General features: G+C 53.0%; 1 protein-coding gene and 1 long non-coding RNA gene across 3 annotated transcripts in view; one reads left to right on the forward strand and one right to left on the reverse strand.

Annotated features, from left to right (window-relative positions):
* npas1 (neuronal PAS domain protein 1) overlaps positions 1 to 10,078 on the reverse strand; it is a 29,265-nt gene extending 19,187 nt beyond the window's left edge. The window contains exons 1-2 of one of the 2 annotated variants that reach the window (XM_006627710.3): positions 9,529 to 10,078; positions 4,090 to 4,270 (exon numbers count right to left, since the gene is read on the reverse strand). In XM_006627710.3, the coding sequence (XP_006627773.2) occupies positions 4,090 to 4,184 (95 nt within the window). In that variant the 5' untranslated portion in view covers positions 4,185 to 4,270; positions 9,529 to 10,078. The remainder of the gene's footprint in view (positions 1 to 4,089; positions 4,271 to 9,528) is intronic. The other variant, XM_015340972.2, reaches the window with a different exon arrangement.
* LOC107076644 (uncharacterized) lies at positions 1,508 to 6,777 on the forward strand. The gene is made up of 2 exons (XR_001477824.2): positions 1,508 to 5,983; positions 6,338 to 6,777. It is a non-coding gene; the product is annotated as an uncharacterized lncRNA (long non-coding RNA).
* Positions 10,079 to 18,674: the final 8,596 nt, after the last annotated feature.

Below are 18,674 nucleotides of genomic sequence, written 5' to 3' on the forward strand. Positions count from 1 at the left end.
CCACAACAGGGGTCACAGCTACAGTGTTCTCCTGAGCAAGACAGGGGTCTTTTTACACACGTCCTCCTTCAAACTACCACAGCTTGTTTTATTTCCTCCAGCACATCAATTCAACCTCAGACAAGTCAAATAAACCTTTTAATACTTAATTGGTGCTATTAAATAACATTAACACAGATAAAACACTATCTAAAACACTAAATGTGATCCAAAGTAGACTAGTCGATAATTAACAAAACTAGTATTTACATAACAACGCCTAAGTTACGTGCCCCATCTTTCCATTTTACACCAAGCAGTTTAAAAAATAGATCATAAATTGATCTATTTTTTTAGATCAATTTATGACACCTGAAGGAGGCTCCACGGCCGATACGTTGTGTTCTCTTTCTTCTTTTTTCCAGCATGGAATAAACCTCTTACTTGATCATAAATTGAAACCACTATCCTGATATTCCTATTGGTTTACAAGCTCAGGAGCTCAGGATGTGATGTTTCACACACCAGGTTACACACACTACTGTTCAAGATGACTCCGTGAACAGCGATCCTCATTCCTCCCTCCTGCCCGCTGGACGGTCTGGACAGATCTCCCACACAGAGCAAAGGAAGTGCCTCTTTCACACAACCTGAGCTTCAGCACCCTCAGCAAAGAAACTCTGTCTTGTCTTGGTGAGACATATCGGTTGACATAATGATTGCCACCTAAATAAATTAGACAATTTGACATCTTCACCAAAAAACATGCTACACAAGAAAGCCTCACACCACTCCAGCCCCGTCAGGGTCTGAATTCCCTGTTATGTGGAGATGCAATGGAGCAGAAAAGCAATTAAATAAAACCCTTTCTGAAGAAGAAGGCTATGAGTCTGGGTTTGAATGTGCTCAGGGCAGGTAACCCTCTGATATCCTTGGGGATGGAGTTCCAGTTTTCAGGCATAGCAAGAGAAGACCCTGTCACCCACAGAGTGTAGATGAGTTGGGGGGACAAACAGGAGACCAGAGTCGAACGAATGAAGGCTGCAAGGCGGGGAGTAAACAGAAAAGTCAGATAGGTACTGAGGTGCCAAGCCAAGTAGACCCTTACAGATGAGCATGAGGATTGTTATAGAGCTCAGTGGGCTTTTAATATAGTTCATGAAAGACATCTTACATATAATGAAGAAACTAATGAGTTTCAATCTTATCTGACTACTTAGGTTGGAACACTAAGCAAAAGATGCCAAGTCCTGAGGGAGAGAGGTAACAGGCTATTGGGCAGACTGACTATAGATTTGTCAGCAGCTGCATAGACACAGACAGTGTGGGCGTGTCATCAGTCAGGAGCTGTAGAGTCACAGACAGTGTGGGCGTGTCATCAGTCGGGAGCTGTAGGGACACAGACAGTGTGGGCGTGTCATCAGTGATGAGCTGTAGGGACACAGACAGTGTGGGCGTGTCATCAGTGAGGAGCTGTAGGGACACAGACAGTGTGGGCGTGTCATCAGTGAGGAGCTGTAGGGACACAGACAGTGTGGGCGTGTCCTCAGTCAGGAGCTGTATAGTCACAGACAGTGATGAGCTGTAGAGTCCCAGACAGTGTGGGTGTGTCGTCAGTGAGGAGCTGTAGAGTAACAGACAGTGTGGGCGTGTCGTCAGGAGCCGTAGAGTCACAGACAGTGTGGGCGTGTCATCAGTCGGGAGCTGTAAAGACACAGACAGTGTGGGTGTGTCATCAGTGAGGAGCTGTAGGGACACAGACAGTGTGGGCGTGTCATCAGTCGGGAGCTGTAGAGACACAGACAGTGTGGGCGTGTCATCAGTCGGGAGCTGTAGAGACACAGACAGTGTGGGCGTGTTGTCAGGAGCTGTAGAGTCACAGACAGTGTGGGCGTGTCGTCAGGAGCTGTAGAGTCACAGACAGTGTGGGCGTGTTGTCAGGAGCTGTAGAGTCACAGACAGTGTGGGCGTGTCGTCAGGAGCTGTAGAGTCACAGACAGTGTGGGCCTGTCGTCAATGAGGAGCTGTAGAGTCACAGACAGTGTGGTCGTGTCGTCAGTCAGGAGCTGTAGAGACACAGACAGTGTGGGTGTGTAGTCAGGAGCTGTAGAGTCACAGAAAGTGTGGGCGTTTTATCAGGAGCTGTAGAGTCACACAGTGTGGTCGTGTCGTCAGTGAGGAGCTGTAGAGTCACAGACAGTTTGGGCGTGTCGTCAGGAGCTGTAGAGTCACAGACACTGTGGGCGTGTCATCAGTCAGGAGCTGTAGAGTCACAGACAGTGTGGGCGTGTCAATAGTCAGGAGCTGTAGAGTCACAGACAGTGTGGGCGTGTCGTCAGTCAGGAGCTGTATAGTCACAGACAGTGATGAGCTGTAGAGTCCCAGACAGTGTGGGTGTGTCGTCAGTGAGGAGCTGTAGAGTAACAGACAGTGTGGGCGTGTCGTCAGGAGCCGTAGAGTCACAGACAGTGTGGGTGTGTCATCAGTCGGGAGCTGTAAAGACACAGACAGTGTGGGTGTGTCATCAGTGAGGAGCTGTAGGGACACAGACAGTGTGGGCGTGTCATCAGTCGGGAGCTGTAGAGACACAGACAGTGTGGGCGTGTTATCAGGAGCTGTAGAGTCACAGACAGTGTGGGCGTGTCGTCAGGAGCTGTAGAGTCACAGACAGTGTGGGCGTCGTCAGGAGCTGTAGAGTCACAGACAGTGTGGGCGTGTCGTCAGGAGCTGTAGAGTCACAGACAGTGTGGGCATGTCGTCAATGAGGAGCTGTAGAGTCACAGACAGTGTGGTCGTGTCGTCAGTCAGGAGCTGTAGAGACACAGACAGTGTGGGTGTGTAGTCAGGAGCTGTACAGTCACAGAAAGTGTGGGCGTTTTATCAGGAGCTGTAGAGTCACACAGTGTGGTCGTGTCGTCAGTGAGGAGCTGTAGAGTCACAGACAGTTTGGGCGTGTCGTCAGGAGCTGTAGAGTCACAGACACTGTGGGCGTGTCATCAGTCAGGAGCTGTAGAGTCACAGACAGTGTGGGCGTGTCATCAGTCAGGACCTGTAGAGTCACAGACAGTGTGGGCGTGTCATCAGTCAGGAGCTGTAGAGTCACAGACAGTGTGGGTGTGTAGTCAGGAGCTGTAGAGTCACAGAAAGTGTGGGCGTTTTATCAGGAGCTGTAGAGTCACAGAAAGTGTGGGCGTTTTATCAGGAGCTGTAGAGTCACAGACAGTGTGGGCGTGTCGTCAGTGAGGAGCTATAGAGTCACAGACAGTGTGGGCGTGTCGTCAGGAGCTGTAGAGTCACAGACAGTGTGGGCGTGTCATCAGTCAGGAGCTGTAGAGTCACAGACACTGTGGGCGTGTTGTCAGGAGCTGTAGAGTCACACAGTTTGGGCGTGTCATCAGTCAGGAGCTGTAGAGTCACAGACAGTGTGGGTGTGTCATCAGTCAGGAGCTGTAGAGTCCCAGACAGTGTGGGTGTGTCGTCAGTCAGGAGCTGTAGAGTCACAGACAGTGTGGGCGTGTCATCAGTCAGGAGCTGTAGAGTCACACAGTGTGGGCGTGTCATCAGTCAGGAGCTGTAGAGTCGCAGACAGTGTGGGTGTGTCGTCAGTGAGGAGATGTTCAGAAGCAACAGTGTGGCAGAGCTATCATAGTGTGGTTGTAAAAAAACAAGGGGTGCATTGGAATCTGTTCTTCCTGGCCTGCTTCCACACCACACCATGGCGAAACTGCCAGCACAGGCACTGATCTAGCTTGTTTGTTTGCCTTACAGGCAGCTTGTGAACGCCTCGTCTCAGAAGTGCACAGCACAAGGCGGCGCACTAGAGGGCAGCAGTGCGGAAGTGTGTTCAGGGCTCAAACCCCAGGTGGGGGCACTGCTGCTGTACTCCTGAGGGAGCTACTTGACCTGGACTGGAAACCCAGCTGCCTGTGTGCAGCTCAGTCAATTTGGACGAAAGCATTAGACTGATTCTGAATGAGTACTGTGCCACTGCCCCGCGGGTCGCCGGAACGCTGGCGGACACAGAGCCCTGCCACGGTGCACGCTGTGGACAGGAGGTGGACAGCGAGCATGCTGTCAGCTGTCGGGCTGCGGCGACGCGGCCGATCTTACCAGGGAAGAGGGGGAGGTTTGGTCAGCAGACCCTGCAGAAGGTCCCACTCTATGCAAATGCGCCTCCCCTCGCTAACCGACGGCCCCGCCGCCATCCCCACGCGCTCTGATGAGACGGCTGACACTGCCGCCGCACTAATGCAAGCTCTGACTGGCAGGAGCAGGGACTGGCTTTGACCTCCTGCAGAAAAGAGCCAGAAATACAGAGAAGGAAAAGAAATCACCAGATGATCTGGTGAGACCAGATCTCACATCAGGAGAAGGCATCCAGACTTGGTACAATGCAATTCACCCCACCCTCATCACTCCAGGCTGTAGACCCAGCCAGCACCTAAAAAGCCCACTGGAGTTGGCAGCTCGTTCCTTCCCAGAAAGCCCCCAGAGGAATCATCTCCAGGCTCCTGTACTGCAGGGGGAGAATAAGACAGGGAGACGGCTTGTCTGAACCATCAGCGAGCTGCACAGCGCCTCTCACTGGCGCCTCTCTGCTGAGCACCCAGATGGCCCTGGCTCTGCCAATGCCCACCTACCCAGCAGGGCTGTGCCCTCTGCATGCTTCCACCTGGCACAAGCCTGTCACAGCTGGCCAGCGGTATGATCCAGGCTGGAACCTGCCGGTTCTCGGTGACAGAGCTCAGGGAGCACTCAGAGAGACGGGGTGTGCCACTGCAGACCCCCATGCATCTTCTGAGTGTCTATATAAGTGTGCAAGAGAGTAGTAACAGATCTGTGCAATATACAATATACTGCAATGCACAGCAAGGTACACAATACAACACCTAGACTAGGCCATAGCTCCGGGACAGCGCAGGCAAGAGCTCTGTAATAGTAGGGCGGTGTTTTAAGTACAGGGCTGGGACCTGTAACCTATGACCACAGATCACAAACTGGAAGGTCAGTTGACGGCGTGATGTGTGGTTTCTTCAAAGGCCACAAACGGATGCCTAATTGCTCATTGAAGATCACTGACTCCTGAGGAGCACAACAGCGAGAAGTCAGCCTGCACACCTACAGCAGGAACTGCATGCCATGGCGAGTGTGAGATCATAAGCACTGGTCCACACAGCAGGCCGAGGAGGCTGTTGCCATTGTGGAGACAAACTGATCTGCCTGACTGCTGAAATGCCAGTCCACACGCACACACCCCTGGTGCCCACAGACCCAGTGCCAGCTGTGCTGCATCACCCCTTAGGGCTCGGCTGTGTGCTGGTGACATTTAAAGGGCTGGTGTCGCTCCCATCTGTAAGCCTCTGTGCCTGAGGGCACAACTGCCCTATCTCTGTGCCCAGGTCAGCAGCTCTGGGGCCGCCCTGCACTGCACCCCAGCCGTGCCCCTAGATTGAGCCCCTTTCCTAACGCTGTCCACTGCTTTTCCAAACCCAAGGGCCTGCTCAGCCTGGGGTTTGTACCAAATACACACAGAATCGTGAAAAGTCAGCTTTTCGCACCGCGGAAGCAGAGACTTAGGGATTATCTCAGAGTGAACCCTGAACCCCGACATTGCTATTCAAAGGCTCTCTCCCATCTGACATCATTCCTTTTGTTCTTCCTCATCTGGATGCAGCGCCAAGCCAGCCGCCAGCCGGCTCTGCCTCTCGGGCTCAGCTGCTGAGGCCTGACCGGAGCTCCAGCTCCCTCACTGCCGCTTACACTGACATGCGCCACACCCCAGGGGGGAACCCTAACGAACCCCACCAGCTGCAGGAAGTGAGCCTGAGACACGGCGCGCTGGCGCTTGGCACTGGGGAGGCTGGTGAGGGCGAGTGATTAGAGCAGGATGGTCAACTGCCTGTATCACCGCAGCGCAGCAGAACAAGATCGTTCTGCCCCCAGGAGCGCTCACAGTCAGGGGCCACGATTATCAGCCGGACTGGGACTGCAGAGACAGTGCTCTGTTAAGAAACTATTTCTTTTTTTTTGGCATTCTTCTTACCTGTTAGTTTGAGGGCCATTAGAGTCCCGTTAGAGTTAGAGCATGACTTTTTCAGTTAAAGATATTTTTTTAAGTAGCCTTAACACCATTATTGAATATTTGACCTTCAGTGACTATTCCTTAAGCAATGTTCAAATATAATTATTATTTTGTTAATTTTGTGCAGTTTATAGTGACTGCTCCTATTTCTTCCATTATCATCAGAAAGGCACCGAATTGGAAATACCACCATAGCAATAACACTGCTGCCTGCAGAGAGTGACGCTTACTCGTACTCACTCTTCGTTTTATCTCTGGTTTGCATTTTTCTTTCAGCGGGGGCCGAGACAAACTTCCAAACTATCAAGCAAAATAAGCGGATGATTAGTAAGCGGGCAGTCTGAGGGCACTCAGCCAGGCATGGTGTCGGCACATTCGCTTGAGTTTGTAACCATACGTCTACCTGTGCACATCTATCCTAAAGAAGGTGAGACATCGTCATTATACACACACAGGTAGCTGCGTCCTTCAACCAAACCATTTCAAACCTGTTGGGACAGGAGGAAAGCAGGAAGAGACACGAGGTCAGAGGCCAGAGGAGACGAACAGCACAACTCCTCCCCCTGCTCTCCTGTGCTTCACGCCACTCAGTCAGATCTGCAGGAAAACCCCGCCTGCCCAACTCCTTCTTGGTATTTGCATAAGTGCAGCATCAGTTTGGCTCAATTACTGTTTGTTTTCAGAAGGGAATTATTAATTAAACCCTCCAGCTGTCAGTGATACTGGATGTAAAACTGCTTCATCCCCCCAGTGAAAATGCTATCAGAAACACAACATGTGAAGCCAGGTTGATTGGGGATGCTTATCAGACACAAACTTAACAGCTTCTCTCCAGCAAGTAAAAAACTTTTCTTATATATTTTTGTACTAGACAGTGTGGTAGCAGGCTAATTTAACTGGCCTGTTGGAGCCAAACGAGTTGTTATGTATGCTAGTACAGCAAGCACCTGATATCCCAGACAGAGCTCTGCACCCAGAGATGAACAAGACAGCTGTACCGTTTGAAACAGTCAAATGCATGAGGCATAAAGTTTTATCGCTGTACCTTTTAGAGGTTACCTGGTGCATACAGATCTACACAGTGGTGTCATATCTCCTCCTGGGAGATGAAAGAAGGAAGAAATCAATGCTGAATCATCTTGTCTCACAGCTACAGCCCCCTGCACACTGAGCACAGGCACTGCTAGGACGTTGGCTGCCCTGTCATACTGTCAGCTCTCAGGCTGCACAGCCAGGCTGCAGTGTCACACAGTGGACTTACACAGCTGTGTTGTAATAGTTACCATAAACTACTGGCACCACAAAGACTCTACTGCTCATGAGGAAGAGCTCTGTCCCTGTGTGTGATCTACTGTTCATGAGGAAGAGCTCTGTACCTGTGTGGGATCTACTGCTCATGAGGAAGAGCTCTGTCCCTGTGTGGGATCTACTGCTCATGAGGAAGAGCTCTGGCACTGTGTGGGATCTACTGCTCATGAGGAAGAGCTCTGTCCCTGTGTGGGATATACTGCTAATGAGGAAGAGCTCTGGCACTGTGTGGGATCTACTGCTCATGAGGAAGAGCTCTGGCACTGTGTGGGATCTACTGCTCATGAGGAAGAGCTCTGTCCTTGTGTGGGAGAGACTATGAGACACTGGGAGACAGAGAGAAATAGTGGGAGACACTATGAGACAGTGGGAGACACAGAGGGACCAGTGCTTCCGTCCTGCTGCTCCAAGCCAGTCAGCACTTTCAAATTCAGTTTGTTTATACTGGTGCCTGATTTTAGTTTACAGAAGACACATCAGGACAGGCGCTGGATACAATTTAGCTTGTTCTAGAATCTAAGAGCAATTGGCTTCTTGATCTAGAATGCTGTGGCTGGGTTTTCCAGCAGTCAGGTGGGACAGCATGAGGGCTGGGCATTTCCTCCATCCTGAAGGCTTGCTGGAAGTGTTCAGCTAACGGAACAAGTAATAGGTTTATTCCATGCTGAAAAAAAGAAGAAAGAAAACACGTTTCGGCCGAGGAGCCTTCTTCAGGTGTGAGGCTCCACAGCCGAAACCTCGTGTTTTCAGCATGGAATAAACCTGTTACTTGTTCCTTTGCAGCCTGCGAGTTCAGCTAACGACCTTTTCTTCAAGTTCCCACAGAAGAAAACCTGGACATTCATCTCAGGTGCCTCCGCTATGCTGATGCTGTTTAATATGGTAAACAGGTGCAGCTGCGTGTCTTTTCCCGATCACACTCCGCATCCAGACGGTCGCCCTCTGCGGTGCACCGCTGCCGCCACCGTGCTCTCCTGGGAGAATTCTCTCTTAGTTCTCTAAAGACGTAACACACACCTGGCAGCGAGGCGTGGTCATGAAGCGAAGTGTACCGTCGGTGTTCGCGTGTTGCCAGTGTCACAGGAAGGGAAGATTTTGTTTGCGCGTGTTGGGTTTGACTGGAGCGGATAGAATCGGGGGCTGGAGGTAAAGAAAACCGATGTCGTGGAACAAGATCACGCGAACCATTTCCCCCGTGGAGTGGGCTCAAGCGCTCGTGTTCGTGAAACAGCTCCCATTGAGCCAAGTGAAAGGGTGTTTGGAGTACGTGTTCCACACTGGAGAGCACCTCCAAAAAGCGCCACTGGAGCGACATACATTGAGAGTTCAACAGTTACTGCACGGAATGTATTTGAGTTTGTAACATTAGAGGATGCACTTTCAATATTAAAATCCAGAGGTAATATTAACAGGACGTTCCGTCTGCGACAGGTATGTCATAGCACACAGTGAAAATGCAGCCGTCGGTCCACCGTCAGAAAGCCGCCTGTGTCTGCGAGAGCTGGCGGTAACCCGGACCCACACCCCTACAGCGGCGGCACATCTGGAAACAGCTGGGCTGTGGCGAGCCTCGCGATCAGCCCTTTCAGAACACAGCGAGTCTGACACCTTGTCAGGAACGGGAGCGGCAACTCTCAGACCCGTAAACCCGCGAGTTTCACCGGGCAGAGCGGTGATTCTACTTTTGAAGATGAAAACAGAAGTCCCCGGCGGAATCGTCGCCCTGAAAGACACCGAAATGCGTCTGCTTGCGCTCCTTGAGCCTCCGCGCACACCCGTGAACCGGAGAGCGGCTGCAAGTCACGCGTCGCGAAGTGTCGGTATGCGTTCGTCGCGTCCCGTGAAGCTTGACTCAATCTTTTCTTGCAAAACTAACGCACCCTGGAGAGCACAGTGGTGTAAAAAGACACTCGATATTGTGACAAACTACATGCGCGACTTTCACTTCACTGGAAAAACGTCTCTTGGATTCATACATTTGACTCTTATTGTGTTAAGCATGAATGGTTTGATACAAATAGTTTTGTGCTACAAAAAGTAAAAAAAGTCTCGAGTCATGCAGCCCACCCCGGTCACCGCGCGAGGCGGGGTCTGTGATCTTTACTCCCACTGCCGACGTGTTCCGAGCGCGAGGCGCGAGCGCGGGTGTCGGCACTCACCTGACGGGCATCTCCAGCTGCTCCCGCGCGCCCCGCCGGCAGCCGCGAGCCGGGGAGAGCGGAGGCACGCGGCGCCGGGGCCGGTCGACGCTCCCGCTGCACGACGCTGGACGAGCAGGGAGCTCGGCGGTGCATAGGGCTCGGCGCGGGCGCTCCAGAGAGAGGGGGCACGCCACGCACACTGGGAACACGCCGGGAAAAGAGATTCCACTGAAAAAACCTCGACACCAGCTAAATCTCCCTCAGCACGGCTTCTTTCTTTTCATTTCTTCTGGGAAAAGACCGCGCTGCTTGTGTTTTCTCCTTTCCTCCTCCTCTACAGCTGCTGGTAAATATAAAAGGCATGCTTGTGCAGACCCTGCCTGTAACTCTCTCTCCCTCACTCGCTCTTTCTCCTCCCCCTCCTCCTGCCTCTCGCTCCCTCTTTTTCACTGTCAAAGCTGCCTTTCAAATGCTGATTAGCACCCGGAGTAACGGGCGAGAGGGGAGCAGCACTGAGGATGGGAAGATTCCATCACATCGCCCCCATCCGTATTCTGAGCCTGTTCCCCTCTTCCCCACACACACACACACACACACACACACACACACACACACACACGCGCGCGGACACGCACCCCCCCGCAGGCCCGGCCCCCTCCACTCGCCCTCAAACACAACTCGGAATATTGATACATCCCTCCCTCCCTCTCCGGATAGCTCTGCTCACTCTCTCCTCGGAATACAGATCGGTGCTCCGGCTGCCCTGAGAGTGGCTGATCCCCGGGACAGGCCAGGGACAGGTCAGGGCCCCCACCGCACATCGGGGCTCCTGCTCGCACCCCACCCTCCCAGCGGGGTGAAGCACAGCAGAACGAGACAGCGGAGCTGAAGGTCACCTCTCAGACCTGCCAGCAGGCTCCCCCATTAGAGGGGCGATCGCTCAGGGGTCCCCCAGCTCGGAGCTCCTCTGCGTCTGGGTCTCATGTCTTCGAGGGGCGGAGCTCTCAGATCCGCGGCACGCAGAGGCTTTGGGAGTCACCCACGGGATTTTTAGAACTGTTTTCGCTCTGAAACCTTCCATCAGCTTTACTTCCCCTGTACAGTGTGTGCAGAACAAGGAGCTGGGCACGCCCTCCTGCCACAGCCTGGCATCTTCAGACGGGCTGCTCACAGGGTCCCGGCAGCCCCCAGAACGAGGGGGCTCTGTGCAGCAGCAGCCCCTGGCCAGTCGTCAGCGCTCGGGCTCAGACAGGCCCTGCTGTCCTGATAGCTTTCCACCCTGATCTTCAACCCCACAGCCAGAACGAAAAGCAAAGACCCTCGCTGTGCTTGGCTCTGGCATCATGTCTCTGGGCACACCCAGCTCGCCTGCACTCTCCTACTAGTGCCGCCCCCTAGTGCCCAAGACAGCTCCCTGCTCCGTGCGCACTGTGGCCGCCCCTTCCCTCTCAATACGCCTGGCAGCAGCTGTATCCTGGCCCCTTGCCTGCGAGCGCCTGCAAATTAATTACTTTAATTCTCTCCGTGCCCATGTAATCAGCTCGCAGAGCTGCCTCTGCCCACTGCAAACAGCCTCCAAGCGGCCAATTAATTCAAACACAGAATAACATGTAACCCCACCCCCCTGCCCCCCACACACAGGCCTAATCTCCCTGCCAAGCTGCGTTAGACTGCGAGAGATCCCTGCTGCCCCAGCCGAGCTCAAGAGCAGAGCATGGCAATGCTGCATGAGAGGGATACGAATTCCTCCCTCCCCCACCCTGCAAGAGGGGGGCAACACAATGGCCGAGCACACGGCCATTGATTTCTTTCATCTTTGCCTTCCAGGAGAATTCTGTACCTGGAGAGAAGGTACCAGCCAGGGCTCCTTTCCATGGGCATCACAGTCAACGCAGTGATTTACAGTTGCACAGGAATGCAAGAGATTGACAACAGATGGACTTACTGTACTTGAGACAGGACAGGACTGTGCTACAATCCTACATCCCTGCTGCTGACCTGCTGTGGGAGCCCCTGATGCCCCCTGCCCTGGATGAGCTTGTGCCACACCAAGCCTGACTGGGTGAGGAGAAGCCAAGCTCTGGTTCACACTGATCACACTGAAAACCTTGAAACACACAGATGCCTCAGGGTTAGCTGTTAGTGCCGAAGACAATGGCTTGAAGTAGAAGACCGGTGTGAAACTGAGAAAGAAGCATAAAGAGTAGAACAATACAAAATGTACAGGTTGTTGGCGCAGCACTGTATGTACAGCAACGCCAATACCTTTCGCCAGTATCAAAGGGAAGCAGAGCTGATGATTGTTCATCTGAGGTCTTCCTGTTCCACACACCAGGACCTCCTGGGAAACACCAGGCCCCTGCTTTGCTCCCAGCTGTCATATTGAGGGAATTCCACAACAGGAACATCTGCAACCCCTCACTAGACATCGGGCAAAAACAAGAAGACACCTTGTGCACAAGGCTTTAGGCATCACCGCTGGGAGTGCTGTTCCAGGTGCACCGGTTTAAAAAAAACAGTCAAGACAAGAAATCAGAGACAGGAGATCAGACCTCTGATATGCAGTAGTAGAAGTGAACAACATTCCTCACACTGCATGCGTGTGGTGTTTGTGTGTGTGCAGCTGTTGAAAGAGCTGCACCCAACCTCCCCAGGTTCTTCCCCATCTCCTCGGTGTGCCTGCTCCATATTCCAGCCTTCATCTCTCTGCAGCCTGCTGAGACATCCCGACCCAAAACATGTTGCGATGTAGCCTCCTGGGCCCCTATACTAGAGGGCGGGGGGTTTATGCCCTGGGCTTTCAGCATCCCTCACAGGAAGCCCCTGCTGCCCTCCTGCCCTCGATGAGCTTGTGCCATGTGAAGCCCATCTGGGTGTCACCTCACAGACAATCCTACTAATTAAATAATCGATCCAATTTCTACACCAAGGTAATTTTCAAGGTGAAACAGGCATAATCCCAAGGAAACAGAACTAGCTAATAAGCAGCACGTCATTCAGATTGCACTGCTTTGCAGGCTGTGATTGCAGCTTCCTGCCCGTAGCTGTTGCCTTGCTGTTGGCTTGTGCTGCGTTCATCCAAAGCATTCAGTCCTGTACGAGGTGCAGCTGCCTGCTAATCAAGTTCCATTACCTACAATTCAATTGCATTATTAACCGCACATAACCCTCAATAAAGGGATCACCCAAATGAATACGTTGGAATCATAATGAGGTCCTTACAATCACCTTATCACGGCCCATGTGCTGAATTAACATAATAATGCAGGAGAATGGAAAAAACAGTCGGATCAGCTTTTACACTGGTTCACGCACAACGAGTACATTATTTAGTGGCTTTCAGTACAACTTGTAACTTTTTCATTGGGAACCTGAAAGATTCCCATTCAAACTACGTGAGCAGGCCACCGTTTCACCAGACAACCAGTCCTGCACGCGGTACCGGATCAGGGCTCCATGCAGCATAGGACGCTATGGCATCCCAAATCCCCCCCGACATGAGACCAGCCACCCCTGTCTGCACCCCCTTTCCTGCGGACACCAGGGGACTACTACCCCAAGACTTCTGGCACGGCTGGAGATGTGAGCTCTCGGCAGAAAAACAAAGCCCCTCGATTAGTATCCCAGCCGTACAGCTGTGAGCTTTAACATTCTGCCTGCATTCAGACGGGCGAGATGTAATTAGAAAGAGATCAGAAAAGCAGCAGGGCAGGGCAGAGAGGGAAGAGGGAGAGAAGGAGAGAAAGAAGCAGCACGGCGAGGAGGGGGGACACAGGGCGGGCAGCGAGGGTCCAGAGGTCAGGCTGGGTGACACAGACAGCTGGGGTCAGCCGAATGACCCGACGCCACCTCCTCTTCTGCAGTTACTGTGGCAACGGCAGCGCAAACAGACATGATGTCATGGTGGGGCTGCGAAGGGGGGAGGGGGTCTGTACTCGGGGGGGGGATGGGAAAGTAAGTGTTTCTGTGTCCATTCATCTGCTTCTGCTGCACCGACGAGCACCTCCGCAGGGCTCTGGGGAGACAGCTGGCCTAGAGGGACCCCTCTAAACCCACGTGCTAGAGAGTACACAAACCAGTGTCATCTGGCCTGCATGTTATCCCACAGATCCAGAGTCAAAGCAGTGTTTCTGGGGAGCCTGAGCCCCTCACGACCACGCTGACAACCTACCCGAACTGTTCAGACAAATACTGCTTTCCAGGGCTGGCACAAAACATTCGCAGCTTCCACCCCAAAACACACTGCTGAGACTATGCCATGGGTGTGTTTCCTACAAAGCAGCCTGTTTAAACCTCACTCTTGTGCTGCCAGTCTGACCCAGCGGACACACAAGCAGTCCTGCACACCCTACCGCATCAGGGGTCTGTGCAGCAAAGAGCAGCGGAGCAACAAGACTGCTGCTGCTTGTTGCATAAAACGACAGTGACTAACTGGCAAGTTTCACACGCAGCTTGTGTTGTCACTGTGGCTCCTGACGACCTTGCACCTGTATCATCTGAGCACAGGACTGGCCTTCAGGTGACGCCCCCCCTCCTTTAGTGTCTCGGACAGGAGCGCTGGGGCTGTGGGAACAGGCAGGCCTAGAACTGGGAATCCCAGCTTTCCGATACGGAGAGCGAGCGCCGCGTGGCCCCTCCTCCTCCTCCTCGCTCACCTCTGCGCTGTCGGCTGTGCACAGTCCCATCAGCCTCTAATCCCTCCGCTGATGGGGGTCTCGCAGGGGCGCACCTGGGATGAGGCCGCTACAGGGCTGGTCCCTGGGGTGTCAGGGGGGAGAAATCATTACTGCAGAGGGGTCGGGGGCAGAAAGGCTGTCAGCACTCATTCATCACAGCGCAGAGCAGCAGTGTGAGCGCTTTAGACCCGCGCTGACACGCACGGCGGCCCTGCCAGTCTGGACTGTCCCTGCTGGTACCCCAACACTGAGCGGCCTACCTGAACCCCTTGGGTCAGGGGCAGTCAGGACTGAGAGCAGGTGCCAAAGGAGGAACAGGAAGAGCTGGGTGTCTACAACAAGACAACTGGCATGGGTGTGGGGCACCTGGGGGTCCCGCTTTCCAGAGCTGGGCAGCAGGAGGCAGGACTCCCACAGATGGCAGCTCTCGTGCCAAACGGGCTCTGCCGTTTTTGCCTGACCTTACCTTCGCTCCACAGCTGCACCCCCCTGGCTCCCCAAATTAAAACCCCTGGCACGGGGGCACATGATTAATTCAGCCTGTCTCTCTGACGGGCGGTGGGAGAGGGTCGCTGACAGACTGAAATGGAATCTGACAGTAAACACTGATCCAGGCGCGGCGCGTGATTGACACGTTAACAGTTATTAATGCAGCGGCCTCTCCTCCATCCCAGCCTGCCACTTCTAATTGGTGAGGTGGAGCTTCAGTGTCAAGGGGCAGAAGATTGACAGCACCCATCTTTGCATAGATATGAGGACAAACGAAGATGTGCTATCGCTAATGAAAAAACGCGCCTGTGCACACACACACACAAACACAAACTCGCTCATCTAATGAACACAGACTCTCAGCAGGCACAGGCTCACACAGGCAGGACAGACGGGCGTACGGGTGACATGTCCCAGTGTGTGACAGACACATGTAAAGCCCCCAACAGTCTGTAACTGCTTCCCCTTTGGCTCAGTAACTTCCTCCTGTCATCCTGTCCTGTCAGCCACCAGCCATTTCACTCTGCAACTCACAACTGGCAGCCCACTGAAGCTCAGCAGGTGTGAGCCTGGTCAGAACATGGATGGGAGACCTCCTGGGAAAAACTAAGGCTGCTGATGGAAGAGGTGTTAGTGGGGTCAGCAGGGGGCGCTCACCCTGCGGTCCATGTGGGTCCTAATGCCCCAGTGTAGTGACGGGGACACTATACTTTAAACAGGCACCGTCCTTCGGATGAGACATAAAACCGAGGTCCTGACACTCTGTGGTCATTAAAAATCCCACTATGGCTGCCGTCACATCATCCAGGTGGATTGGTGGATTGGTGGTGGTGGAGGGGATCCTCATTACCTGTAAAGCACTTTGAGTCGAGTGTCCAGAAAAGAGCTATATAAGTGTAAGTAAGGCACCCATGTGGTGAAGACGTGCTCAATGCCACCCACAGCGCTGCTTATGGGCAAAAAGAAACAGCACTAGATACCTGACCGAATATCCCACACTGACAGGCTGCTGGAGTCTCTTTAGTCTTGAACAGATGGGACTTCCAGGAGACCTGACACAAGGCATCAACAGTGTCAAACCAGCCGATTTCCTCAGAATCAGTGAGACATAAACTTGGGCCCACAGTTGGAAACTGTGTGGAAGTGCAATCTAAACCACAAACAGAAGGCATTGCTTGACACAAAGGGTTGTGGGATTGTGAAAAAAACTACCCAGCCAGAATGGCTACCCTGGTTCCTTTCAAGAAACAGCAGGATGAGATCCTTGAATCAATGAACTACTAACAAACAGGTTAGATCAGAAAAATAGGGACATTGCTTTGGAACAGTAAGACCAGACAGGATAATGACCTCTTTAAAATCAGCAGCCTGGTTCTCCTGAGGAGTCCTGCTGACTTGGCTTCGGATATATAGCTCCTTCCCAGCTCTCTTCCGCTGGCAGTGTCACTACTCCGCTCGACAGGGAGTCTGGACACTTCCCCAGGGACAGTGTGATTGACAGCTGTCAATGGCCTGTGCCAGGGAAACTGTACGCTTAGGGTGAAAGGTCAGGCAGCACACACAGGTCCCCAGATCTCACCAAGCACCTCCCACTGCCACTCGCTGACCTCACCCTCCCAACATGCTCCATCATGTTCGTTAGCGGAGCTGGAGGGACAAGGCATAGGGGCGCACATCTTTCTATTTGCCCTGGGTCAGGACGCTGCAGCCTGTGGATGCTGTGCAGTGAAACCGGCACTGCCCTTGTCACGTCGGGCTCGAGCTGTCGGGTCTACAGAGGCACCCGCGAGGACCTCCAGTGTTGGGGCTCTTCCTCTACTGGCAGGTCCTCGATCCTCCAATACAGTTTGGAGGAAACTCATCAGTGTGGAGCGTCCGTCCTCACTAAGTCATCAGCCAGCCTCCCCCTTGAAAATAATTCAAAACCCACTCTCCGAATCAGAGTTCCTGTTCCTGTAGGGTTCCGAGAGAACAAGCCCCAGAATCACAGCGCTACCGCCTGGCGGGTGAGCAGTATCAGTTTGCCCACTCTCAGGAATCCGCATATTCCCGGGAAGGGTGGCAGAATCCATGGGAACCTATCCCAGAAGCACAGGCTGTAGGCGGGGTGGTGCTCTGCATGATGTCACGGTCTGTCTGTGTTTAAAGAAATAATTTCCTAACCTAACCTGTCTGTCCTTTTCTTCGTTTAGGAATCCCTTCCCTGGTTTGCTTCCCTGCCCTGGGGCAGCAGGAATGAGAGCCATGAGTGCCCAGCTTGCCCAACATGCCCTCTCGCGAGCCCTTTGCCCTGCAGTGCTCTGCGAGCTCCACAGTGCCCTCTGTGTCAGCAGCAGAGGAGCGACTCCTTCTCCTCGAAGACCGCGTGTGCTGGGCGCCAGCAGTGCTGCGTCTGCAGCCACATCCTCGAGCTTCCAGCACAGCAAAGGCAGAAACAGCCCTGGACGTACATAATTCATCACATTGCTCGCCGTGGTTATCCCAGCCTGTGAAAGCGAGAGACTCTGAGCTGTCCATCATGTTGTTGGATAAGAGCTCTAAAGCCAAGATGTACTGTCCAACAGCTGCCAGCAGCATTAGGGAACCAGCACTACAAGAATAAATGAGCGCAGATTTTGTTTGGGGACTCCACAGATGAATCATCTAAATGCCCTCTTGTAGACCAGGAGGTTCGTTGTCAGTTTCGACACTGGTGAGTGTCGACAGCAAACATTACAGAGCATGGAATAGTCCCAGATCACTCCAGACTACAAGGCATCTGTCTGTCAGCTGTGCTGCATGTGTTTTCATTAAAATCCACCAGATCCCTCTCAGCACCTGGCCAGGCTTCCTCCCCCAACGCAAAACAATCGGCTACAAAGAGAGCCAGCTGACAGGCTCCGGTGCAGCACAGGTCAGCTCCAGACGCCCCCCCGCAGGACACACCAGCAGCCCTGCAGCCCCCTGGGGCGGCCAGCAGTCTGAGCAATTCAGGTCAAACTTTCTTTTGTCCCATTTGAGGAAATTTGTTTTACAGCACACTCCCGACATAACAACACAATGACAGACGCGAGTGTACCGACGAAGAAGTCAATGCAACAGCGTTACAGCGAGATTAGGGAGAAGATGGTAACGTGGATGAATCACCGCGCTGTGGGCACTGGGGCCAGACTGGGAGCAGGACAACCTGCTGTTACTGCAGACACAGCCAGTCAAGACCAGTGGAGCTCGGCCAGTAGCTCCACAGTGGAGCCCACAGAGAGCCCCCGACTCCCCCACCCAGAACCTTTACTGAATCCCTCAGGGGTTCCATTATATGGGATCTCTAATGACCTCATGACCATAGGGAGCAGAAACAGCTCATCACCACCTGAAAGCCTCTGTTCCTGCGGCTGACAACAGGCGCCTGTTTCACCTGGACATGCTGATATGACGTGGTCTTGCCGCTAAGAAGCACAAGAAAGGTCGCCACCTACAGGATGACCAGTGCTGCTGCTGAACTGACTCTGCTCCAGGTTGAAAGGGTTCAAGCACAGGATGGCAGGTAGCAAGACTAGGGTCCCGGAGGAAACCCACACAATCATTCAGAAGGGAAACAATGAAGCAAGTCGATTGCAAAGACAGCAGATTCACAGCCTAGATACTCGTCACATGCTGGCATAATTCTGGTGTGTATTCCGAAATCTCTCAACAGCAGGTTTGGAGAAAACTTATCCATTATTTTTTTATGTAAGTCCTAGCTGTATATCTACATAGCTCTCCAGGCAATCTGAGCAGTAGAATACAGAGCAGCTTTAGGGCTCAGCTCCATGTCTACAGAATATTCTCCCAAGTGGAGCTGAGAATCGAAAAGCCCATTAACCTGCAACTGCCGGGCAGACAGGAAGCCTATCCTGGGATCTGGAGAGCTGATCAAGACTGGGTAGCAACAGTGGGATCTGGGCATCCAGCATGCAGCCATGACAGAAAATCCTTGCTCAAATCAGTAGCCACGGTCTCAACTCAAACAAAAAGCCGGGC

The sequence above is a fragment of the Lepisosteus oculatus genome, chromosome 3, assembly GCF_040954835.1.
Source record: "Lepisosteus oculatus isolate fLepOcu1 chromosome 3, fLepOcu1.hap2, whole genome shotgun sequence".
Taxonomy (NCBI): Eukaryota; Metazoa; Chordata; class Actinopteri; order Semionotiformes; family Lepisosteidae; genus Lepisosteus; species Lepisosteus oculatus.